This window comes from Tyto alba, unplaced genomic scaffold, assembly GCF_018691265.1.
Source record: "Tyto alba isolate M040663 unplaced genomic scaffold, T.alba_DEE_v4.0 Super-Scaffold_27, whole genome shotgun sequence".
Lineage (NCBI taxonomy): Eukaryota > Metazoa > Chordata > Aves > Strigiformes > Tytonidae > Tyto > Tyto alba.
This window is the reverse complement of record NW_024881301.1, coordinates 3,842,692-3,869,986: the sequence shown is the minus strand read 5'-3', so window position 1 is coordinate 3,869,986 and position 27,295 is coordinate 3,842,692. Positions and strand designations below refer to the sequence as shown.

The 27,295-nt window shown below is 42.1% G+C and overlaps 1 protein-coding gene across 2 annotated transcripts in view; it reads right to left on the bottom strand.

The window, feature by feature from the left end:
* Window positions 1–1,449: 1,449 nt before the first annotated feature.
* Window positions 1,450–27,295, bottom strand: part of KLHL14 (kelch like family member 14) — a 65,299-nt gene continuing 39,453 nt past the window's right edge. For both annotated transcript variants that reach the window (XM_042798214.1, XM_033001146.2), the window contains exons 4-9: window positions 19,016–19,105; window positions 14,470–14,548; window positions 7,946–8,136; window positions 7,614–7,772; window positions 4,664–4,821; window positions 1,450–4,190 (exon numbers count right to left, since the gene is read on the bottom strand). In XM_042798214.1, the coding sequence (XP_042654148.1) occupies window positions 4,050–4,190; window positions 4,664–4,821; window positions 7,614–7,772; window positions 7,946–8,136; window positions 14,470–14,548; window positions 19,016–19,105 (818 nt within the window). In that variant the 3' untranslated portion in view covers window positions 1,450–4,049. The remainder of the gene's footprint in view (window positions 4,191–4,663; window positions 4,822–7,613; window positions 7,773–7,945; window positions 8,137–14,469; window positions 14,549–19,015; window positions 19,106–27,295) is intronic.

Genomic DNA, 27,295 nt, shown 5'->3' with positions numbered 1-27,295 from the left:
CAGCAGCAGCAGCAGCAGCAGCAGCAGCGGCAGCAGCAGCAGCAGCAGCAGCAGCAGCAGCTCTCCTCCCCTGCCACTGGCGTGGCTGTAGCTGGGTGCTGGCCGCAGCCCAGGCACTGCCCAGGGGCCGCCGGGCATCTCTCTCACGATTTTTGCTGTGCTGAAGTCTGTGCGTTGAAAGCCTGAACGCTGCAACACCTAAGGACTCTGCTGATTTGATCCTTCTGCTTGACAGCTAGACCGCTGTAAATGATTAGCTGAAGCAAATAGGAGCCGTACCATCACCAAGTGCTTATTTAGTTTCATGTTTATTTCATGTTCTCTTTTATTGCATTTTCTCCTGTTTCTCTTCTGCTCTTCGTATCGCCTCTCCTGTCATTTCTTCCCAGGCTTGCTCTGATGAGTGTTTCTCAGAAACCATCTTTGCCTTCCTCATTACTCCAGCCCTTACTTTCTCTGTGCCCTTGATCCACAAGAACTTCTCCCTTTCACCTCTTGCAGGCTTTCTGTTTTTTCCTTTCATTCTTACCTCTTCCTCGCTTCGTTCCTTTCCTTTATAAATTATATCTGTGCCCACTGCATCCAGCTTCTTCTCTTCCTTCTTCTCCTGCATTACTTTAAAAAAATAGGCATAAATCTATCTTCCTTGCTTTCTCTTCTGAAATAAACTAATTAATAAACAGTCCTATTCATTGTGGTATCTTACCGTAGTTGTTGCTGGCTCACCTTTCCCTTCCTCATAAAGATTTGAACAGGACTGATCCCCTCTCGTTCGAGCAGACTCTTTCAATGTGCCCTCACCCCCCCGCCTCCCCAGCACAGCTCACACTTGCTATAAGCACAGGGGACAGGGACTGCCTTTTTCTGTGCTCAGTGCACCCACCTGGTTTGCACAGGAAGGTTCTGGTCCTTGACAAAGGTTGGTAGGCATGAATAAATAATACATGTAGTATAGTAACTGGGGTGGGTAATGATTCTGCTTCCCGGTAAAACCCCTGCCTCTACCTCGTCTTCTCAGCCTGGCAATGCCTCCGGTCCCGACGCCTCTACTGCTCACCCCAGCCAGCACTTCCCCTCCACGAGCGGACGTACCCACCGTTAGAAGGGTCAATCGCCACAGGAGGGACATTTTGAAGAGGGAGGAAATGGCCTCAGCTGGCACTAAACTCCCCAAAGCAAGCCTGCGTTTAACAGAGCCGGGTCCTTTCTCACCCCCCGTACCAGGGGGCAGGGGCAGGGGCAGGGGCAGCGCAAGGCAGAGGCGTTTCGCAGGCGTCCGATCGCAGCCGTTGGCTTTCCCCGCTGGAAGCGTGGGCCAGGCACCTGCGCCCAGGGGAAGGCTCTGACTCGCTACCTTCTCCTGCGTTTGCAAGCACTGAGTAAGGACACCTGGAGAGCAACGAGGCCGTTACGTGCGGCCACAAAATAAAAAGAAGTTTACACATCTACATGATAAAAAAAGTTCCAAAGAATTTAATGTAGATATTATTTATACATACACTTTATAAGTAGGAATATGGCAGACAGTTGAATTAGTACATAAAGTTTTATTTAAAGTTTCCCCCCTACAAGCAAGCTTCATTTACACAGTCTAGTACTGTACAAAATTTACATTCTTTTTGTGACTTATTCAGTTAGCACTTTCCTTGGTCATGCCTTCCTGAAAGATAGAAAGATTTACATACAGTCCTCATAAATCTTTAAATTATCTTGGTTAAAAAAAAGAACCACTTAAAAGGACAACAAATGTCCTTTAAAAATGGTACGTTTTAGTAGAGACAGGTGACAGTCAGTGTTTAATGGCAGACCTTATCCTGATCTTAAACGTCATTCAAGATTTCCTCATTTAGTATCTTAACAGCTTCCTTTTTATATATATTTATATTTATATACTTTCAACAGGAAAGGAAAAAAAAAGTCATGATTGCACCAAATGTATTTTACAAGGGATCCCTTGGATCTGAACAATATAAATAAATACAAAACCAACTAAGATTGCACTATATAGTAGAAATGGATTGAGATTTCAGGATATACACTCCACCTTTATGAGTTCCTTAGTGATGCTCACTGGAAAACTCTCTAACGGCACATTCAAATATTAGCATCTTCAGATAATTATTCTGTTTGAACATTTTTTTTCCAGGCGTGCAGCTACCTCATCAGTTGTGTTATTGCATTTGTATGGTATCAGTCTTTACTGCATTACTCCGATTTTACAACTGTGTAATTCTGCTGCAAGCAAGGGAGTTGCACTGCAATAAGACTGGACTGATGCCAGAGAGAAACAGTCCCGTGGTATTTTCTCTCCATTATTTATATTGCTCTCAAGCATCAATATATAGTGTAATTTCTGTGTACATTCGCCCTCTTTCTATTTTGCAGAACAAATAATGAAATCTTTCTCCCATCTATTGCCTCTGCAGCAGAAACCAGCCTCCAGTAGTTGTCTGCTCCTTGCTTAATGCACCAGCATTAAGCCCTATCGTGAAAGATACGTGCAGGCTTGAAAACGCAGGATCTGAGTCTCCTTTGCTTTTTATCTGGTGCAGCCTGTTACAACTAGGCAAATTAAAGGCCAGATTCTTAGCTGACATAAACCAATGTAGATCCGTTGGCTTCAACGGAGCAATGTCAGTTTATACCAGCGAAGAGGACGATCCTGAGGGTAATGGATGCAGCACCAGTCAACCACAATGGAAGAATTATGCATACGCTTCACTGAGGTGTAGATGATTATGTTAACTGCAAGGTGGTGAAGAACTGGGCTCAGATTTTGTCACTGCTTTTGCAAAGCCGGGACAGAAAGACATAAGCTTAAAACACAGCATGATTTGTGCAAGCAACTATGAGTTCATGAAGGGAGTACTAAATGCTACTGGTCCCGTGCGGTAGCATTCTGAACTCGTTTTGCCATGTGTAAATAATTACACAGGCTGTAAGGCAGTGGAGAGTCCAGCCTCATATTAGTTTGGATCAATAGTAAAAATCTTTCAGAGTACCTCTGCAGATCAACTACACAGGAGTGTTTTAACTACTTACCAGTGTCTCTCCAAAATCGTGAATAATCATTTAAGAGTCCAAAGTAATACATTTATAGTTAAATGCAGTCTTCCTGTCTTTGGAAGCAACTCGCACAGATGCTCCTGTCTAACAGGTCAGTGAAAAGTAAGTAAGGGTTCTGGTGCTTCCTTAAGTGGTCACAGAAATAACTTACTTTACAAACCCAAAATTTAAGGTGTAGGACCAAATTTCTGTTATACCAATGTAAAAACAGTCATTCCATGTGATTTCAGTGAAATGACTCTGACTTTACACAAGTGTGATTAGAAGAATTTGATCCTAATCCCTAAACTGCTATTGCAAGAAGTGCTCTGTAAAGCATGGCTTTCATTGTAGTCTGCTTTCCGCTGCACTTACACGTGGGGACTTTGAAGGCAGAGTGTATTAGTTGCCAAGCTGTGCAAAAACTGAATGGTATTTCTTTACCTTTTGTAATCTTCTGATGCTGTGTTGCTTGCAGAGCATGTGAAGTAGCTGTAGGTTAGGATTACAGAGGAGGAGACTATCCTGCAATGCAGTGTGAGCTTTTCACTATCTGAATTCTGAAGCATTCATGAAAACAACATCCTCATGACTTCAACACAGATCACATGCAGGTAGATACAATGCACAATACTGATCTTGTCTCTTCAGGCTGTATTTGAACAGTTAGCCTTCATTTTTTTTTTTTTTTTTTAAGTTAAATTTGACGTGAGGAATATCTCTGCAGCAGGAAAAAGTTAAAATCAGTCTGAAATGGCAGTCTGTCAGCATGTAATGTTCGGTGTGTTTTAGCTACTTGCTTCATAAGACACCGGCATCTATCTGAGATGGGGCAACACGTGGTTTTTGTTTTCTTTTAGTTTGCTCCTAAAGCATAAATATGGAATAAGGGGTCAATTATGGTAGATTTGTTTTAGCAGGAATCCTGTTCTAATAAAATATTTACGTCACCCGTCATTATTTTCCCCAATGCAATCAGTGTTCGTGTCAGTGCTCCGTGACTATCATTTGTTGTACGGTACGCAGGCTGGCAATATGACAGTTGAACAAGCAGGCCCTGCAAGTGGCTCAGCAACATCTCCTTCTAGTTCTGTCCAAGTCCCTTTCTCAGGACTATAGCAAATAGTAGAAGATTTGTAGGCTCCCTGTAGTAGAACAAAAAGTCATATTAAATGTGGCTTTGGTAAAATGCAAGTCACACATCAGCTTTAAAGAGGTTCAGAAGTGACTCATGGTTTTGAGCTCTAATGTAGGAGCTCTTCGGGGGGTTTAGTTTTCATATGGGCTGAGCACCCAGCCTCTGCAAATCAGGCTCCTTTGCAAGAGCCTTATAAGCAGAGCTGTAAGCATATACTCCCATCAATCACCTTTGCCAAATTTCATCTGATTTGTACATTACTCCATATCAGTGAATACAGTATGATAATAACTCATCTAAATAGAAAAGCACAAAGGTGAAAAAATACTCCATGTTCTCCGCAAGCTGAAAACCAAAACAAAGCTTGCTCCTGCAGGTACTTCATCCCTCGTCTCCTCTCTATTCCATCTGAGTAACACACAGACTGGCCGCAAGAACTCAGAAGGAATGGAAGGGTCATTGCAGAAAGCAGATACACACCATACTCCAGCTGTAGCCTCCTACAAGGTAAATACTGTCATCAAGGACTGCGCACCCAGGGCCACTGCGACCCTCCAGAATAGGAGTCTGGAGGATATTCCACTGGTCACCTTTTGGATCGTAGCATTCCACAAGCATCACATCGAGATGGGAGAAACCTGGAAGAAGGCAGTGAGAAAAGAGAACGTGTGTTAAGACATACGGTTTTATTATTTGTTTTACTGTTAAGTTTATTAAATTACAATTTTATTGTTACAATTATAACATCATTGTTAAACTTTCTTCTAGAAAATACTGCCATATACATTTAAGCCACCTTCTGTAACGTTAATGTCTCATTATTTCAGCTCAAATAACTCTGTTGAAAGCTCTTCCCATTAGTTCTACAGTCTTCTACAAATCACAGGTACATATAAAACCTGAACAGATCAGAAGGTAACACTCAGTAATAACCTATCAATGATGCAAGCAGGTTCCTCCTCATCTATCAGTGCCAATGAGAGTTTGAACATGTAGGAAAAGGCTGTCCTGGCAGTCTTCCTCAAAGGTCAGCAGATCTAACCTATTCAAAAATCATCAGATTAAATCTCACTCAGAAATCAATGTCTAACGAGTCGAGGTAGAACTGAGACCACCGACGCCACTTGGTTCCTGAGGGACAAGGTTCTTAACACAACGGACGTGATGTCCAGGACCAATTTCAATTTTCAAGCTGATCTAAGGTGCACCCTAAGCATGCAGCTGTGATGTGACAAAGTCTCTAAGGCAGCAGAAAATGTAACCAAATAAAAGCTGTGGTCCCATCCTTCCCTGACAGGCCGAAAAAGGCTCCATATAACTGCAGCTCTGTCATCACCAAAGGGCAGATGGGCCTCAGCTCATGACTCTTAAGCTGTATCAGTCAGTACCAATTAAGTGAGATGAACACAGACACAGAGCCTAGGAGTCCTGGTTCCTGCTCCAATAGTTAAGCATTTCCCTATCTCAAACCATCTTCTTTATCAGAGCACCACAGTAAAATGATGGCTTTCTTAATATGCTGGGATGCTTTATTTGACATTACTGTCTTCTCCATCAAAGTATGACAGAAAAGAGAAGTTAGATTTTCTGGAAAAGGGCATTTGGTGATATTGGTACTTTACAATGATGCTGCTTAATAGAGTATTATTTATGTCAGGAATGAATAGCTACGATGAAATACTTTTTCGTTGCTGTAAAGTCGTCAAGGGGCCACAGAAAGGCCACCGCAGCGCGCCCAGAATCTGTCAAAAGCTCCGTAATAAACTGCAGTATGCACATGACTAGCTGTGATGCAGCAAACGCACTGCTAACACAAGTATGCAGATCCAGCTTCACAAAGCAGGGCTTTGCCATGGAGCTCTGCTATTCCCCCCGCCCCAGGGTGGAGAAATTGTAGCATTTCATTTGTAGCATTCGGTTCAGTCCTTTCCCTCCTCCCTTTCCTTGCAGTTCCTCCTTTTGTTTCTCTGTACAGAAGAAAGCAGTTTTCCAAAAAGCCCTTGTACCAGACAGCCGCAGCTCTCCAGAAGCCCAAATGTTAAATACCTCTGACAACAGTGAGCGATTCATACATAACAAAGGCACCTAGGGCAACAGTTGTAGAGGCAAAAATGCAATGTTTATTAGACGTTCCTTCCTTCCCAGGGGATGGTGGATGAAACTGGGTGAAAAGAAAGAAGGAGAAGGCAGGATGGAAGCAATTCAAGCATATGTTAACCAAAGCATGTGCTTTAGCTATAGGAGAGCTCTGACATGTTAACTTTTACTTTTGCAGGAGAAAAAGCCAACACTGTGGAGCTCTGCAAGTTCTACAAAATTTGCAGGTGCACGTGCACAGGCAGCTTTTACCCCCTTCACCCTGTGAGGTCCAGTCCAGGAACACCCATCACACCTGGGGGTGGGGAGCAGAGGCACCACAGCCCTGCACCTGGCTACAGGGGTTTATGCACCAGCACTATTTACCAGGGAAAATTTACATTTGAGGTTTTGTCCCCTACATGCTCCACAGACACTCAGGTCTTCAAAAGCAGCATGTGGCTTCAGAGCCTCGCGGGGGTTCGGGTGTCAGAGTCATCCAGGAGCATGGCCTGGTGTTACTGGCACTTAACATCATTTTTTCTTCTGCATTACAATTTTCTTTTTTGTTGCTGCGAGGCTTTTTTTCTTTTTATTTCTTTTCTTTTTTTTTTTTTTTTTTTGGTAAGCAAGAAAGGAGAAAGAAGAAAAAAATGTGAATATAAACTGTCAAATATTTGTCACGGGACAAAGGAGCAGGAGCTGTGCTTTTTGTCTAAGTGGCTGGATTAGGCAGAATCTCTTTAGCAGTAATAGCAACAGCATGTAGGTATTAAGACAAAAATACCAGATGCCTAAGCAGTAGTTATTTTAATATGAGACCTTTTCAAAAGATGAAAACAAGAGACCTCTAAAAAGATTTATAATTAACAAGCTACATTTAATACTAAAAAGAGATCTAAAGAGCCTAGTCCTAATATTTAATGGCTGGAGTTTTTTTTTTTTTTCCTCTTCATTAAATCAGGAGCTTGTTTTTTGTGTGTTGCTCTGAATAAAGCTCTCTCTAACTGCACATTTTGGAAAATGATTTACAGAGGAAAATATTGCTGGTACTTTCGGGTCAAAGAATAATCTGTTTGTTTCATTGAATTCTTGGTAATGACAAATTGTCCATGCCTTTGAGTAATGGAAGCTCCCATTTTTATTATCTAAAGCACTCATTACTCATATATTTAATGTACTGTTATAATTTTAAAATAATTTGCATAAAATGTTTTTAAAATTGCTGGCTCAAGTGTCCTGTTAAATTATGTTGCCTGGTTTTTAATGTATTTAACAACGACTGTCTAACAAAAATATTCTTTATCGGGAGATGAGGGACACTGAAATGCTTTTTTGCTATTAAAAATGTGACCTTTCAAATGGTTTCCTCCAATTGCATACAGTCGATCATTCATTACAGCCAAAGTGTGGATTGCTCGCTTTGTGTTCATGTCCTGTTTTCGGGCCCAGACGTCCATCACAGGGTCATAGCAGTACAGCCAGGGGACATATTCTCCATTGTGAACACCTCCTGCAAAGCAAATACACTTCTGTTAATCAATGTAAATAAAGACATTGTGCTGCAGCAGGAATTTAGCTCTATGTTTTTGTTGTTGGAGGGTTGGTTTTTTTTTTTTTTTTTTTGGTGGTGGTGATTTTGGGTTGTTTTTTTGCTACATAGCAGGAATTATCAAAGACACTGGCCTGAAATATATATCTTGCCATTGTGAACGGCTCCTGCATGGGCTGCCAAAGGCTGTGGTAGTGAAGACACGTAACGCCACTCGTTTGTCTCCAGATTGTAGCACTCCACGCTGGACAAGTAGCCAGTTTCGTTTCTTCCACCGATTACGTACAAGTTCTTGTCAAGGCGACAGGCGTAGAAACTGGCTCTCCTGGAGGACAGGGCAGAACAAAACAAAACAAGCCAACAACAAACCAATTAGCCATGTCAACGATTTCTTTTCCCTCTCAAGCTGACTCCCTGAACTAAGACAGCTGCTTCTTCAAAGGCTACTTCAGAGAGAAGTGTCCAGGAGCTTCACATGCTAACAGCTATCCTAGAGACTGTGGCTGTTTTGCTAATCAAATACATGCTCCACATCAAATAAATGCGTGGCTTTTAGCGTCAAAACAATTAAGCACACAGAAACCTGGCAGAAAATACCTCTTTTCAAAGCTGTTTGTTGGTTTTTCACACCCATGAAAAAGAAAAAGGTGCTTATTAATGTTTGGGGCATTACCTTGTAAGGGATATAACAACTCAGTAAGACAAAGTGAAAAATGAGGTAGATAATGTAACAATAATGAATTATCTTGACATTCACTTTCTTTATGGTCCTTCAAGGGTCATTGTTCCCAATTTATTAAGAGAACCACATCATCAAAATTTTTCTTCAATTATAATTTTTTTCTTCTTTCTGCAGTACTGCAAACAGAACAACTTTCCTTACACCAGACACAATATTACATTTCCACCCTTTAACTCAAAAAAGGTCTGTCTCCATCCAACTAACTCTGAGAAAAGTTTTAGCCACCTGTCTGCTTTCATGTGCAATTCAGCTATGTAGGAAACAAATTAATTTTTCTGGCCAGGACTTCCAGGCATTTATTTGTTTTCTTCCTTGTGACTCCAAAATTGACAGCGATTGCCTGTTGCTGAAGTAAAAATTGAGCAGTAGACGATTTTGAGAGAACCCTGTTTGGTGTAATAATTTTAAGCTGCAATGATATAAGAAAGAAAATTGCAAAAGAGCACAGCTAGGCTAGGATGAAGACTTGTACAAAATATTGAATGACAAGAATTGTCGGTCCCAAGCCTAAAATATTCTCCTGGGTGAAACCAGAGTGGCATGGGAGCCCAGAGGCAAGCAGGCAGGTCAGGCATGGCAAGGTCTAGCTCTGACAGCTCCTGCAAAGCAGGCACACTGGAGTGTGGCTGCAGCTTGCCTAACCCTGCTCCGTGGCTGACACAATGCGCTCCGGTTCCTGCCCCAGCACCAGAATTTGCATCTGGGAGCAGCTGCATATCGCACTCCTGAATCGCATGGTAAATCTTGGGGGCTCGATAGTCACCTGCACCATCAGGGGCTTGATCCTGCAAAGCACTGGGGATGAGCAGTGGTCCACGTACAGAGCACAACACCCTGCAAGGAGCAGCTCTTGTATGTCCCAGTTCCTCCCCAGGCTTCCCTACAGTCATCCCTTGCTAGCAAAGCCTGGTGTGCCACGTCCCCGACCTGCCATCTAACCAGGCTCATGCTCAGCAGCATTTCCTTCAGTGAAGGCAGGGATAAGATCTCTCCTTTACTCAGCTCCCTGTTTTCACAAAATCTGTGATATGCTTTAACATTCCAGAGAAATTTCCCTCCTTGTTAAATGTGGCTGAGACTGGCTGATGGTTTACAAGCTGGAGGAGAGGTCAGACACGACGGTACAGCCACGGGAACAGCAGGGCTGGCTGGGCATTCAGGGAGCAGATCTGATGCAACACTATCGGTTTCTGGCCTTACTTTTTGGATTTGGTGTCTGCCTGACACGGCTTTTCACCAGCAAGGGTCACTGAGCACCTCCTGTCTACCTCTTTATTTCACCTCGCCTGCACATAGGCAGCTGGGACGGTGCAGGACAGCACCTCTTGTTGAGTGGGAACACCACCACAAGGATAAGGCTACTGAAAAAAAATGATGCAAAGAGGAGGACAGGAATACTGCTAAGCGTCTCCAGCTCAGCTGAGGAATTAAATAAAAGCATTTAATTTATCTGTCAATGGGCAGATAGAAGCTGATGGCATATATTGCTCTGCATGGTCGGGCAGCAAATTGTGCATCTATGTTTTTAGCCTGATTTTCTATGGAAACAAAGCTTATTTGATTACACTGTACGTGTACCCGTGTCTGCTTGAGTGTTGTCTCCTCAACAAAAACCTGCTGGCTGATTTTACTCTAATTTGACAGAGGGTATAGGTATTACAGGCAATCAAGTGCTTATATGCTTCCTGAGAGTATGTGACAGGCCGGAGGCAAGACAGCCCGTAGCAGCCCCAAATGTAGGAAAAGCTGTAGAGGTCACATCCTATTAGACATCCGAGAACCTGCACAGGCAGGCACACGTGCTCTGACCCTCCCGTGTCTGCAGCTGCAAGGCAAAGCCCGCAGGGTGCCTGTTGTCAGTGCTCGGGGTGCTCACGCGCCCGCTTGCCTGTCCTCATGTACCTCCTCTGATGAACCTGTTAATGAACTACTCTCAGCGTGGTGGGTTTTTTTTGCTCAGGTTTAAAAAACAGAGGTAGGTACAATGGGCAGGCATTATTCTCTTAACTAAGATTTCACTGACGTTATTCTGTACATGTACTCCTGGTTTCATCCACACAGTGTCACTATAAGGAGCAAAAATGAAAGCGTCAGCACGCTTCAGTCTTCTCCTTGGATGTGAATATTCACTCAGTAACTCCTGTCACAAATATTTTAAGCTTTTTGGCTTTTTACTTTTCAGTGATACAGTGCGTAAGGGGCATGCTGCTAAGTGATGACTTTTTAAACTGCTGTAAAATATGATTCAGATTAAAATATAATACAGCAATCTTTGCATGGAAACTTTCCCCGCAAAACTGGGAAGAAACTATCCATTCTAATCAGGTAACCGGAATATGCCTCAGGATCTGAATATGGACAATAAGACAATTATTTTGTGGTTTTCTTCAGGACTTGCAAGTACTTGATGTTCACTGGTCTCTGAAATGCTTTTTCCTTCACACCCCTTTACTCAGTCATCAACCCAACTAACTTCCTGTCATAAGTACACACACATAAAAAGGGAAGAATTTATTTCTGGTACCCACAGATGATGAATTTATGCCCTGAAACAAGAAATACAACTACCAGTCTGAGGTTTAAAACTACCAATGCTATTTATTACTGATCATCACAATATCTAGACCTGACTTCAGAGTCACTTTTAGAGTGTATGCTTTGCTTTATAAAACTAAAGTAATCTTAATAAGGGTTAACATCATTATTATTATTATAAAAGTCAAAGACTAAAATAAAATGTGAAATGGTTTTATCTCTTTTTCTGTGGCTTCTTTTCTCAGTTCACCTGGCCTCAGTGAGGACACTGACCTGTTTACTTCCACTTGTGCTTCTTCAGGCCCTGGTACAATGCCATATATTTTGCTGGTCTTTAAACAAAAACTTTTTACTGGGAAGATACGAAAAAATAAGGTGTTTTAAATGTTATTATGTTGCACACACCTTGTCCAGCCCTGGGCTGAGCTGGCAAGATGCAACAGTACTGACGGAGGTGCCCAACTGAGGCTCATGCCACAAGTTCAGATACGTCTGCTACAAAGACCACTCCTTCAGAAGGCATGTTAGTCTAACTGAACTGCTCTCCAAAAAGCATCCCGTTGTTGCTGCATCATCAGGCAGATGTGCATTTCAAAAGCTTCTGAGTCATTTGCTGCTTCTCTAAACAATGCACACCGGCAAATAGTACATACTTTTCAAAAGCATATATTTTTGAGATGTTCTTCAAATGAAAAGAAACCAAACTTGGCTTTAAAGAAAATACACTGATGGCTCTGAATCCATAACAGGATTAGACTTTTCTTTATAGCTCATACAGTAAAATCAATCAGATATAGATTTTAGCATATGAGATAAAAGTTTACTCATCAAATATTTCATACAGATTTTCAACTTGAGAATATACTGCCTGTGAATGAGACCCACATTTACCTGGCAGTCGTTTCAAAGGATCTATTATAGTCTATCCAGCCAATTATTCTCAGACTAAAATTCCTAAGTAGGTTTTGACTTGATGGACCATAATGACTCAGAAAATAACATTAAACAGTCTGTCTTGTCAATGGTGCCTGCATTATGCCAGCAGAGACAGGGCGTGACCCTGTACTCCAAGGGGGGGAAAAAATAGTCTGTTGACTTTAATGGGAACTTTATCTGACTAAAGGCACTGGGAAAGGAAACTGCATAAAAGCGCTCTCTTTTTTTTTGTGTGATCTTCTAAAAACTGGGCCAGACCCTGCCTCTAAAGGCTGCAACACCTCTGAGGAAGTCATTAGGGATGAGCAAATAAACCATTAAAAACATTTTAGAAAGTGAAATCCCCTGTTTTCCAACAATAGCCCCAGCGCTTAAGAGTCTTTAAAGAAAAATAATGGGCAAGCCTATGATCTATGTATCCTGAACAAAAGAGGTGACAATTAATGTTGTCATAGCAAAATCCCTTGCAGAAGGAACTATGTATGAGCAGACCATTACATTTAAATAACACCGTAAGAAGCTGATATGCTAAGACATTACAGTTTATTACCGGGCAGCTGCTAAGCAATCACAACTCACAGCAGAGTTTCTGACTCTTGGCTGAGGGCAGCAGCTTTCACCAGGGCACAGGGCAAGTCATATTCCACACCTGCGATTACAAACTGATTTTCTAGTGAAACACAACTGGCCGCTGTGGAGGCGGAGAAACTCCTACTGTCTGCTTTCTCCAGCCCTCTGCTACCTACTTCTGCCTTCTGAGCTTTGTCAGCCAAATAAACCCAACCGTTCAGGCAGTCACACATGCCTCTCAGGGGTTTTGCTTGCAGATACCCAGAGGGCCTAATTAGGACAACGATTAGGCTCCACAGAAGAGCTTCAGGCTCGGTACAAACACTAGGCAGCCTCCCGGTTCATTGAGGATGACCTGCATGGCGATGCACAATCTCACACACACCTCCTGCCTCCCCCTGCCACAACACCAGAGCCGGCGGAGACTCAGTCCAGGGAGCTGAACCAGAAGGGAAGGCGTCCCTCTGTTTTATGGCAAATAACCCAGTTGTGGGGTTAGCCTACAGAGCTGCCAGAAGTGTGGAGGAAGGCTGGGGGCTGCCAAAGCAGGGCCACCTCTTTAGCTAAAGCCTGCTGTTGGACTAGCTCTATTAACAGCTAATAATGACAAAGGAATTAGAGTAAAGGATTTTTAAAGGAGAGGATGACGTTATTAACAAAGCCAGAAACTATAATGAAGTGTGATGCTCTTATTTATCTCTATTTATATGGCTAATTTTATCAGTTCACTCAGCTCCAACAGGGAACCTACTCAGATTTGTTCCACTTGTGCTTTTTTACACACTGGTACAATGCAGTATTCTTTGGTGACAAGCATCGCGCACAGGTCTGCACATGGATTTAGGTCAGTCGAAGTGAATGCTGAACAAAGGCCCTTCAAAAACTCTACAGACTTACATTTTACCTCTGGAAATTTGAAAAGACAGCCATATTTCCATGCACCTTGTAATACACACCTTGAATTGCAAGGTTTCACTGAGTTCAATATATTTATGACTGCCAGACACCTTAACACTGTGGACAGCCAACAGAAAAAGAGCTATAATACTGACAACACATGGAATAAGGAAGGTGTCTTAGGAAGACACTGTGAGATCTCTTGTACATTGGATCCATGAGAAGATGGGTGTTGAACTGAAGGACAGACACTGAATGTCTTTTCATAAAACGCAACTTTGGATCATCTGCCTTTGAGATTCTTCTTATGAAACATACATCATTCAGGTCAGGTTTGGGGGACTATTTTCCTGCCAGGGTAAGATTTGAGATCCAGAGTTAAGTTTATGTCATCTTTACTGGGTCATTGCTCAAGTCCACATGCACCTCTGCTCTTTGGTAGAGAGTAAGATTAAAACATGAGCTACTCTAACATGCATTAGCTGACAGCAACTTCACTCAAAGACCACCTAGGATTAAGGGTCCTCTGACAAGGGAAGACATTTTCAGGAGAGCTTTCATGGCTGGCATGGTGAAACAGGATGGAGTCAACATGTGAAGGTTTCAGTTCCCTATAAGGTATCTGACTATAATTACTGCTCGTTTACTGCAAACTCATCATGACACTTCAGTCAGGGAACATGACAGGACACTACAGAGACTTCAGAAAAATCCTTCAGATCGTACTCAGGCAACCAGTAATTGCACAAAGTCCATGGCTATTTTGCATGAGTTAGCACTGCAGGATTTGGCATTTGGAGTTTTGAATTTGGAAAGTTTAAAAAAATTAGGAGACAAATGGGACACAACTGCATGCTGCAATTTTAATTCAGTATTTTCAATGCTTCTGCAGGCCTCCTTACTCCCAGAACTAAGCCAAACTTCAGCTGCTCCTAGGATGATAAAACATATATTGAAAAACACATAGCAGGTTTTTACCTCTCTTGCATGGGTGGAAGTTGTATCCAGCTGTTAAACCTGGGATCGTATCGGCTAACAAAGTTTGTACTGTGTTTCCCTGTAAAGATAGATTATTTTGACACTCAGCTGTTTGTTTCATGTATTTAACATCATGATTGTAATATATATTACATATACTTCACAAGTTGACAGCTTTTATGAAGGGTTCCCCCTTTTACAACAATGTATGATTATACTATGTGTACAGTAATAATTCAACAAATGGGGCACTGCAAGGTTTGAATTAGCAATTGCTAGCAGTAAAAGCAGATAGAGATTATTCTTGCTCTCTATAATAAGATCTTGAAAATGTGTATTTAAATTTACTTATAGACGCTGTGGTACTTTCACAGCCACAATAAATCACAGCACTAAACAAAATTACTGCCCAAAAGAGGGCATCCCCGTGGTATTTTTATGACTAGAGTATTTTGTGTCAGGTAAAAAATTAAATGGAGAACATGTTTCTTTCTCCTCACATCATCTCTGTGAGAAACACATTAAAAAAACCTTGTGCAAATAACCAGGAGCTGCATAAGCCATCAGCATGGGCTATGCAGTGTTTGCAGTAGATGGTTTATTCTACCATGTACTTTCCATGTAAGTTAGAAGGAATTGCACATGTGCATCGAAGGGAACACACTCTTAAGAGTTTTATTCCAAGTGTGTTAGCTAAAATATGAAACAGGAGCAACAGACACCAGCTAACTAGCTTATCCCTGCTGTCAAGCCCAAGAACTGTATTCATGTCTTCACGATATTAAGATTTCACCTTATTTTACATGCAGATTGACATCAAAGCAAGAAAACTGAAGCAAGAGAGTGTATGGCAATTTCCTGTAACACCTGAGACTTCAACAGATGAGAATCTCAGAAACAGAAACCTTTGTTTATGTATGTGTGACTAAAAAATTGAATTAGAGGCTTCACAGGCCAGCAGAATAACCCAACTGCATATGTCACAGTTCTACAAATGGTCACTGGGTAGTCTACAAGGTGAATATTTTTGCATCGGACAAGCCTCTGTAGGATTGGCTTGCTTTGCTTGTTTCATTCCACAGTTACTTCAGCATGTGTAAACAGACCATCAAGATTGTAGAGAAGAGTAACGATACAGCTAGAATTTATATTTGTAATAATTTAAGATCATGTTCTACAAGAAAACAGAGAAAGAAACCATGTTGACCACTCCACCTGGAAGCAAGCTCATTCCCTCACCTTGTTATAAGCACGTTCTATATGAGGAGAGTAAAGCAGAGGACTGGTGAGTAATGCAGCATTTCCCTTCAAATCCAGTGTGGTGCCTGCCTAACAAGGACCTTTTATGCTGAGCACTGCTTAAATACATCTCAAGACACAGGGTGAGATCTCCATATACTAAGGGCAACTGGTCATTTTGCCACCGGGTTTAGTGAAGTGAGGCTTTGCTCTTGGGCCCTATATGAATTCCCTTAGTCTATACAATTTAGAAAAAGAGGTCTTGAGAGTTATAGATTCAATAAACAGTAAAACAGTAACAGCAGGCATCTAACTGTCTCTAGGTTTCACTACCTAGGGCATTTATTAATCTATCTCTATTTCAAAAAGCAGGATTTCAAAACAATGTAAGTATTAATCATAAGTCTGGACTTCTAGTAGGAGGTTTTAATGCTGCTGTATTCACTACATCTTTCAGAGCTACTGGGGACTTCAGTGGTCACTGGTTATATAGCAGCTTTTTAATTGTAGCCATACAAACCTATGATGCGGGGACCTTGGCCTCCTAACGTAACCTGCGTCATACACATAATTCACTACAAAATGCCACATATGTAGAAGGTTGTATAGTGCAGGGTAGAAAGAGAAGGGTTTAGTGAGCCTAGAGTAGGAATGCAGGATACAAATCTGGTCACTTCCCAGGAAGGGAGATGAAATCAAACTAGAACAAGAACAAAGAAGAGCTGCTATGGTGACAGGAGGAACAGAAAGTTTACCTTATGTCAGGACTTGGCTTGTCGTACCTCAGAAAACAAAAGCTGAAAGTGGATAGGAGCATTGTCTATAATACATCAGAGGAACAAATCTCCAGGAAGGGAAAAACTATTAAGCTACAGGCCAACTTTGGCATGAGAACAAGGTGATTCAGACAGACAAAGAATACATTTTACTGGAAATTAGGCTCCTAGTCATTTAGCGCAATTGGATTCTGTAACAGCTTTCCAACACGAGTAGTGGGGGCTAAAAATACAACTGCTTTTCCAATGCAGCTTAGAAAATTTACAAAATGGGACTATATGATGCCTGTGACGGACAGAAAAAGACTTGATGAAGACTACTTAAGCTTCCTGGTGCAACTGGTCTGACTCCAGTTTAAGTTTGGACTTCAGCTGGAAAGACAACTGTATCTATTAGCTCATCAGTCAGGAGGTTACATGTTAGGAAGCAACTGTCAGAACGTAGAAACTGTGACAAGTGATCAGAAATCAGAATTAGCAAATCAGGATGATGGGACAAAAGAAGGCAGATGCTGCTCTCTGCTCTCTACGGGAAGGTCTTTGCAGGCATGCTAAAAGATGAAGGACTCTGAAGTTTATGAATGTTGGTCTTAAATCCATGCCTGTGTTCTACAACCTGGTCTCATCAGCGTTTATTTGTGCGGGGATCCCTTGTAAACTGGAAAGGCATTGCCATGGGATGATGTAAAAAAGAGAGAAAAAATGTCAGGAAGTCACAGGAGCAGCACGGAGGGGACATTGGTGCTCCTCGGGGTCCACCCAGCTTCTTGAGAATCTGCTGGTCTGATAGCTAAAGAAACGCATGGTGCTCCTTCCACTGCCCCCATCTCAAGGACAAGTCTTTTCACTGGAAAAAACACCTGGCACATTTTTATTCAACTTGAAAGTCTCATAATGCTCGAATGTCAAGACAGCTCCAGCTAGGTCCATCTGAAGTCCCTTCTGTGCCATGAGTATAGCAGACAAGGGCCATTACATTAATTCAAGCAGGTATGTGCAAGCAGTTCCCATGTAGCTGCACATTAGAGCAAATCAGCTCCAAGAAAGGACTAGCCCAGCAACAGCATAGGATGTAGGTTATCATTTCAGGTCCACTTTTTGTGACAAGTAAGGTCCATTTCTCTCGGGGTAAATTTTTAAAGAGATCAGTATCAGCAATGTTCCTACCTCTTTTATTCTTATCCTCTCTACAGAAAAATCACAGCACTGGTATTCACAGAACAAGGAAGCTGTTAGGTGTCTCCAGCATCATCTTCAGCTCAGGAGTTGATCTAGGCATACTATCCATCTCACAAACAGTGGTGCTCGACTCCTACCTCAGATGCAGGATATGCACCCCTCCTAACACCTCTCTATCACCTTGTGACTCAGTTTCCGTATCTTCAAATTGTGGGTAATTGTACTTCTTTTTTTTTTTTTTTTTATCCTTCCTGTGACATGGCCATTTAATTATAAAGTTTCTGGAACAAGGTCTGCGTCCTATTATCCACATGCCTACCACCAGGCACAACGGGGGCCCTCAGTTGCTGGATGTGGTTGATGGGCCTAATAATAATCGTCATTAATGATACCACACTATCTCCTGTTTATTATAAAGGAGATTCAACAATAGAACTAAAGGGCTCTTCTCCTAAGACATTTAGTGGTATTTTTAACTAAACCGGAAATATACTTACAGGGTGGACTAGATTGTTTGTCTCAGGTTTTAGGAAGTGAACAGATGTAACAATCTTCTATAATTTGGTTTAGTGCAGATGCTGAAATGGGGCATTCACAATAAAATATATGCAGTATATGTAATTTCAGCTGGATCCTCTGGTGTTTTAAAGTAAAAATGTGTACCTGCAAGCTGTTTTATGGTTTCTCAGTCATAATTATCTCTGTTACACAGACTGCTACAACTACAACTCTTTCTTCGTGTGCAAGCTTTTTAACAATGTCTTGACAATTTTGTGAATTTTGCAAGGCATGGTATTCTCCTTTTGCTTTGCTCAGAAGCCTGTTAAATTGTTTAATTTCTCTTTGCGGTAAATTTATGAAGTAATCAAATCAAAGAAGGTAGCAGCAGATAATCTATATGAGAAGCTCTTGCACAAGACTAAAAAAAGGACCAGTTTAAGAATCTCAGAGTCTAGATAATTAACACATTAACAACTTTAGCTGCGAGTATCTTGTTTGACAATAGAAAAGAAGCATTCATCTACTGCAATTGCGTTATTATATTATGACTGGAAGGAGACTGGAAATGAAGGTTAAAATTCTTAACAGCTGCTGCTTGGTGCATGCACTTGAAAGAGTCTGTTCTGCTGCCTGTGGCATTTCTCAAGGGATGTGGGAGCTGATGAATGACGGAGATGCTAATGCTAAAGTATGAGATATTTATTGCATCAATAACTAAAAGTAGCCTTTACTAGGTTCAACAATTAGGCTGAGGGTCCTCAGAATCCCTTGCTAATCTCTACATCAGCTGACCTGACAGACAGACACAGGAAGGCAGATGCTGCCTCTGCCTTTAAATATTCTATACATACCATTAGGGTTCCACTGGTCTTCTCCTCCCAGCACGAACAAAAAGTTTTCCACTTCCACGACACAGTGATGGGCGCTGTTATATGGCATAACTGCAAGTAAAGCAAGAATTCTTTGTCAGCTCAGGGCACTGATTCCACCAAATATTTTCAAAAGCACAAAATACAACACTGAGATTACATCTATATGAAATAACAGGGGAATGCATCACCCCAAGTATGTATGGCCACTGACCTAGCAGAAGACAAGGCCGCTTATTAGTAATCTTATGCTATTCAATCTTGCAAATAATTGAGGAAAAAAGCTGAAATTCCGGTCCCTCAGCAGCCCCCCACCTGCCCAAGTGCCGTATATGCTGCTCTAAAAACAATTTGTAAAAAGGGGTGAAGTTGCTTGATATTTCCTTGCAAATAAGCAGATGCTAGGAATTCTAGTATGCTATGAAACATTAAAAAAACCTCAGCCCAGCTTTGTTCTGCTGGCAATGTTTCCACAAGAAGAGTCAGTATGTTCAGTAGCTTTCTATTACACAGCAATGAACAAGCTGCATTTCCATACAGTTTTAAGTTTTTAAATTAAGGTCCTGCTGATTTAATGCCTTTTCCAAATGTATACGCTTAATTTCCTGTACAATGTCATTAGCAGCACAATCACACATTTTCTATTCATCTAATCAGGAAGCCCTTTGTTAACAAAGATCAAAACTGTGGCATTAGGTTTGCAATATCCCTTTTTTTTGGAGATGTTGTGATTAGTATGGACCAACCACAGCCGCAATGATCTATTTTTTCACATGTACATTTTCCACTGCAAATGCTAAGACACAAAAATAAGAACTTATATTTACATAATATGCACATATTATTGCGGTATGCCATACAGCACTATTGTGGTATTATACGGTAAATGTAAACTTACACAGCATTAGTTATCGTACCACATAGAGTAGTTTTGGCCCAGTGACACCAGTAGGAAAAATGATGTCCTTGTTCAGCTCATCATATGGGCACCTTAAATCTAGGTGAGGACAAATGGGGAGGTGATGTGCATGTACAGGCAGGGAACTTATTGCTTGACACGGATCAACAGAGCACTTAGGAAACCAGTGCAGTGGGAAATCAATATGACTCAGGGCCAGCTCTTACTTTGTGCTCTTTTGCCAATGCCAAAAAAAAAAAAAAAAAAGGCAGCCTATCTCACACTTGGATTATTTTGGGTGATATATCTCTCATTTCATTTGTTTTATTATCTTTTATTTTTCTCAGAATGCAGTTGTGCAGTATAGCATATGCAAATAATAATAAGAAGAAATACGTACAGCTTTGTTATTTAGGATACATTTTCTTAAAGATCAAGGGGGCTCATTTAAGCTTCTTACTGAAGTTTTTGCCAAGGCAATGATGAATAAGTAAGGTATGTTTTTAGTTTCTAGTAAAGGTCGAATATCATTTTCATAGTCTGTGTTCTTACAAGTCATATAAGTGACGCAGTTAGTTCTTAAATTGGGCAGCCAGGTACAGTGAAAGTTCATTAATTAAGGTTATTTGTTACTAGTATGCTTTATATAACTGGGAAGTAATCCTATACTAGGCACTGTGTAAGATTTTATACTACCTAGAGATTCCTACAGTGGGATGAAAGAATTAAAAAGATGTTTGTTATCTTCTTAGCCCCCATGTCATATTTATCTCATTCTTTAATCTCAGACATTTTCTTATTTTAAAATCTTCTCTCTCAAAACCCATCACTCTCCTTAATTTTGTGGATGCTTGTACTACATAATGAGTCTGGGTCTCCCACAGGAAATTTGCTGTCTTCCTTAGATGCTTTTTGGGACCCCTCCTCTCAAGAAGAAATACCCCAGGATGCAGGGGCTTCAATTCTTACCTAATCTAATGCTCTATTACCATTTCCAATTAGGTCCAAGCCAGTGGTTGTACCCTCAACCAGCCTCTTGCGTTGGTCAATCTGGAGAGATCTCGCATTTATCAAAAGAAGTGTCTGCAGGCAGCACACATGAACATTTTTCACACTGTGTTTTCATTTTTGCGAACACTTCTGTTTATTTATCCTCCATATTGACACAAACAGGGCCAGTAGAGGAAGAAATTATATTTTAAGCTTTTCTGCCGTTCCCATGCATATAAACTATGCAATAAGACTCCCACACTTATGATGATAATTAAACCTTGAAAACTAAGGGCTTAATCCTGGCGCCTACTTAACTTGATGGCAACATTCCCACTGATACGGGATTGGGCCCAAATGACCCAAACTACCATCCGTAACTCACAGGGAAGCTAAAGGGAAGCTTGCCTTAGAAAGGAGGGTAGTATTTGGGCTTCAGAAGGAAAGGTGACTACAATAAAACACTGCACACCTTTACTATGACCTTTGTTTCTCACAGGGCTTTGGGGGAAAACTGTTCTTGGTCTCATGAATCTGTCCACGGGTCTGGAGGGAGCTGGACAAAACAGGGAGGATGGAGCAATACTGTGGACATCTAAGAGGGAGTGAGTTTTGGCACTGAAACTGAAATTTCCAACATCGCAATCTTTCTCCCTGACCGTTTTCAGGGTTCCTCAGAATCATGAGTTATACACAGAAATTAAAACTATGGCAATTAATTTTTCCCCACTATATAACGCCCCTTGAAAGCACCAAAAAACTTGTGCTGTAAACCCTAAATCCTTAGAAACACACATTTATATAGGACCTAACTAATACAGTCAAAATTACATGGCAATGAGCATGCTAAATTCAGCCTCTAGTAGGAACGATCTTCTCAAACTCACTGGGCTTGCCAGGGTGTAACAGGAAGAATTTGTCCCAACACACAGTCTGGCCGGGCTGCTGCTTTCATTAATTCTATACAAGTCTTTGTCTGCTGTTTCACTTTAATAATGTGAAAATCCCATCTTCTGATTTTTTGATTTCAACTTGGTGGAACACCTGCCTGCCCCACAAAAAGGGTATTTGAAGAGAAGTTTGTACGCCACGCTCAAACACAGCCCAGTGTGAGTTTTTAGCGTGTCAGTCAGTGAGTTAGAGGGAAAGGGTAAGGAGAAGCTAATCAGGATGAAATGAGATTAAAGGCTGTCTAATTTTACAGCAACTGTGATCCATCAGCCACTGTGAAAGTGACAGTGGAAATGAATGATGGAGACAGACAGGTGGGGCTGTACATTTCACTGATTTATCCTCAAATGCACTGGGCCTTATTTTATTGAGTGAACATGACCGCATTTATCATGACTGTCATCTAAACCCACTTCCCTCCATTTAAAAAGGTCACTTTACTAGGAGGGAGTAGGATAGAGGCACTTTCAAAACAGATTTAAAATTTAATAACACATGTTTATAAAACCCTGTGCAAGAATTCTCAACTTTATTAAAGACCGATTTAAAAGAAAGGAGAAAAGACTATTAAAAAGAGGAGAAGATGAAAAAAAGCCATGGTCATCTAGAAACATGCTTAGCTACCACAGTAAGAGGTGCCAGAGAATTATGTGAGATGGACAGATATAAACAGATCAGTCGGAGCAGGCAGAAGGCACCTCGTCTAAGCCTGTACCCCTCACACACACTTCCCACAGCCTGGGAGGCCCATGGTTAAAAAGCTTGTGCTTTCCTGGACCAAGAGCACAAACGAGTTCAAGCAGCCCTGCAGAAGACAACACCCCCACCAGCCCGCTTCCCATGCAATTTATGTATGATTGGTAGCAGACCCTCTGCAAGGTGGAAAGCAATTACTCAGGCACAGATATGTAACATGCAGAGCTTTCTAGGTGATTTTTCACCCAAACCAAATGGGTGATTTATACTTGAGAATGATCTGGAAGGCAGCAGAGTCCAAGACTGCAGTGGTGTTTGCTAAGAAATACTTCACTACACCGACATCAGTGACATTGTGGAGGAGGTGACACTCATGGATGTTCTTCAGACGCAGACACAGGTGGAAGACACAGCAGCACTGTGCACATGAGGACAGCTGTCTGTCATGGTTCAGGCCCAGAGGGCAACTGAGCACCACACAGCTACTCACTCACTCCTTCCTCCATCAGAGGTGGGGTGGGGAGATGTAACCATTTAAGGACAGGGAGGAGTAGGTCACCCCTTATTGTCACAGGCAAAAGACAGACTGGTTAGGGGAAGAAAAAGAAAACATCACTTTAATTCAAATGCTACCAAAGACAACACTTAACAGACAAGGTGGGGACAGTGAGAAATGCCACCACATGCAAAAACACCTCCCCTCACACATCCCTTGTTCTCGGGCTCAGCTCTGCTCTGGATCTCTCTACCTCCTCCCCCAGCGGCGCAGGGGGCAGGGGATGGGCGTTACAGCCAACTCGCCGCTTTTTCCTTCTCAGGAGGTGGGGTGAACGCTGCCCATCCCTCCCCTGCTCCATGGGGCTCCCCTCCCACCGGGGACAGCCCTCCTTGAACCTCCTCTGGAGTGAGTCCTCCCCACGGGCCACAGCTGTTCCCGTGCTGCTCCAGCATGGGTCACCCCTGCGTGTTGGAGTCCTCCCAGTGCCAAACCACAACAGCGGGGGCCACATCTCCCCTCAGGGTCCCGGCCTATTTTAAGCACAGCTGCCTGTTTTGGAGTGGCTTTCTCCTCAGGCTTCAGGCTGACCTCTAATCCACCGTGGACCTCCACGGGTAGCAGGGTGGGCAGCCGTGCTGTCTCACCATGGGATACAGGTGTCTCTGCTCCAGTCCACCTCCTCCACATCTCTTCTCCTTCCACTGACCTGGGTGTTTGTCCTTCTCACAACTCCCCCTCGCAAGTCCCAACCCCCTCTCAGGTTCCCCTTCTTAGATAGGTTATCACAGAGGCACAACCACCATCGCTGATGGGCTCAGCCTTGGACAGAGGCAGCTCTGACTTGGAGCTGGGGGAGCTTCAAGAAGCTTCTCACAGGGGCCACTGCTGTAGGCCCCTCCCTCACCACCGAAATAAACTGTGCCACAGAAACCCAGCAAAAACTCACATATGCCAAACCTTAGTTAATGAAAGGCACCAGGTAACATTCTGAGACCTGCTTTCAGAGTAGACTGTTTAGAACAGAGAGAGTCCTAAACAGAGTCTAGAGCTTATAGCCAAACACTCATGAAACCAAACACTCTCAACCATAATGCCTATGAGGTTGGCTGGGTGCAAGGATGCTCCAAAGGCTCCTCCAACTTTTGTACGGAGGTGGCAGTGACACACCTCACTAACCTAACAAACAATAATGTGTGCTGTTCGTCTTACCCAGTTTTGCTTAGTTTCTGCCAACAATTGCACATTTAAGAAACAGCATCTGATTGTTCTCCATACATTAATCAAGGGGTCATCAGTTCCTCCTCTTTACACCTTCTCCTGTCTATCAACACTTCAACACTAACTAGCGGGGAAGAAGGGAACAGCAATGGCATTTCTCAAGACAGGAGGAGGGATGAGCTCTGGTCCCATGAGATCTGAAAACTGTGATAGAGCCCAACGCCATTCCTATGCTCTGCTAAAAACTCCTTGGAGAAACTGGACTTGATTCTTCTACTCGAAGTTAAAAAAAAAAAAAAATCCATAGATTTTTTCACTGCCCAGAACTGTTCAGGTGCTAGGGTTACAGGAGGTAACATGAGGAAAGCCAAGAAATCTCTTCCTCAGTTACTGCACAGCTTAAGCATAGCCCCTTCAAGACTCAGTACACACCACAAAATCATGTTTATTATCTCCAATAACTTGGGCAGATGACGTAAGAGAAGAGTGTGTTTCCAGAACCAGGATGTCATTACCATAAGACATAGGGAGCCTGTAATGACCTTCCATAGTATCAACAGACTAACCTGTTAGCTACATAATATTTAACTACTTCTACTTGAAAACTGGTTATTTCCATGGCTCTCCAGAGGGCAGAGTAAGGTGAGATGATGTCTCTTTCCAGTACAGAAAGCACCTACAAACTCACTCCAGAAGACTGTGATTTGCTCATGGCAGAGACACAATATTCATTTTATTTCCAACCCTCTCCGCAAAATGCTAGCCAGACCACAGCTGGTCCAATTACTTCTTGAGAACAGAATATCAGATACTGTTCACCTTTCTTGGGTTCATACATCATTTGCAGGAAGACTATGCATTTATTACTGAATGCTACTTGTTATTTCTCACCAAGGAGGTTATATAAATAAACGCTAGGATTCCTCTGTGAATTGTTCACTTCAATTGTTTGTTATTTAATAACTGTGGGGAAAAACTGACCACAATAAGTATGAAATTCTAGCCTCTGTGAACATGGTGGAAGTTTTGCCATTGACTTTAAATGCATTGGGTTTTCACTCACTGGTATTTTCTGCTTAAAAGATAATGAAACAAAGTTCAAAGAGGATAATAATCAACAGTAGATGGTAAATACCTCTGTTAACATTCTTATGACCAACCTGTACCCTGTCACCTCAAATTCATTAAAATACTTGTGAAGTTTTTTTTTCTAGTAACACACCAATGCTAATCATGAGTCTGAGCTCAACTCAGTGGGGGAAGCCTGGGACAATCCAACAGCAGTCACTGTAAGCACAAAATCCTCAGATAAAGCACTGTGCCTCAAAGTCACCTTTGACAACAAATAACTGGTACAGCTCTGTTCCAGCTGCACCACAGAGAACTCCATCAGCTCAGCTAGAAACTTCACAGCCTCTTCATCCCTGTCCCAGCTTTGCGGCAACTCCGTTCAAGCCATCACAGGTAGGATGGACACAGGGCAATGGATTTCATGTAGGACACAGCTCCTATTTCAACTGAGGCTGCAGGTAAGCAAAGGTAAAATGCCACCCCAAACCTACCTTCAATTCAAGATAACATAAGCACTAAGAAAAGGTCATCTGAGCAAATTAAAGTCCTTGGCATCCTTTGCAACACAGTGAATGGCATTTCATATATTTAAGATATTTCATATTCATTATTTCACATTACGAAGATATTTCGTATGAATTAAAATATTTTTTTCATTCAAATGTCAGAAGTTATTCTTTTGATACATTCTCTGGGATAACATCAGCCAGGCTTTTTCAGCAGGGTCTTTAGTGCAGTTGTTTTAATGGGCTAAATTTTTCATATGTAAGCATCTAAAATAAGACATTCAAATTCATGCTGACGCACCAGATCAGGCAAACGTAACATCAGGAATAGCTGGCATGCTCAGCTCCCCCCTGAAATAAATTGTTTTGAAGTTACTTGGATGCAAGTTCTGAGTACAGGCCTGTCTGCTTCCATGGGTGAAATTCACCCTATGGCAGAATGTTCTATTGGGTTTTCAGCAACATGTACATTTGTCTGTTTGCAAGAGCTATTTTTACCCATTTATGTTGAAAGCTGCAAGCACCCATTTGGATTTCATTTGAATAAAATAAAGCTGCCTACTCGGATCAACAGTGTCTGAATAAAGTAGGAAAATACTGCACTCCCACCTTAAAAACTGATGTTCCTGCACCAAAATCCTGACACAATCCTCCCTGTGCAGTGTACAGCAAACCTATGCAGGCCCTGCTGTGCCCTGCTGCTGCCTTCCCCATGAAAATGACTCTGTGCAGCCCAGCTGCAGACACAGTGTCTGAGAAGCACCAAATCAAATGTCAGTGGATACACCAAACATCTTGGCACGACGCAGGGCAGGGGGATGTAGTGCACAGTCCCGTAGGAAGGTTCAAAGCGACAATTCCTCTTGTTTTGTTATCCCCTACTTACCCACCAACCTGCTGAAGGCTGCCCCAGCCACCCAGATGTCCCGCCGATTCCCACGGATAATTTATCAGGAGACACTTCTTGTCCACCACTGTGAGTTATGCAACGTTACCTCAGTGATGGTTGCTTCCCAGTAGAGTATGCTGTGTACCTACTCAGGTCTGGACTGATGGTCTCTCAAGTAGAGCCCAACATATATTACTGGGGTGTCACATCTCGTCACATCGTAACAGACTCATGATGAAACATTCATGTATGACGTCTTGCACAACAAAATATCCTCAGGGAGGAAATGATTAATAGTCCTTGATGGGAGAAACCCACTGCCCAGTTGCCAGAAAGTTGCATAAAGAAATACTATTTTGTCCCACTGGAGGCTTTCAGATCCTCCAAGACATCAGCTCAAGGACATGCATTCCCTTTTCTAACAGTAACAATGGATGGAAGACCCCGACCAGGCGTGGTGCGTTAACACCCAACTGCTTCTGACCAGTTGCATCCATTTGTGTCTCAACTTCTACCTGACCTTCAGATGCACGCATTCTCCTGT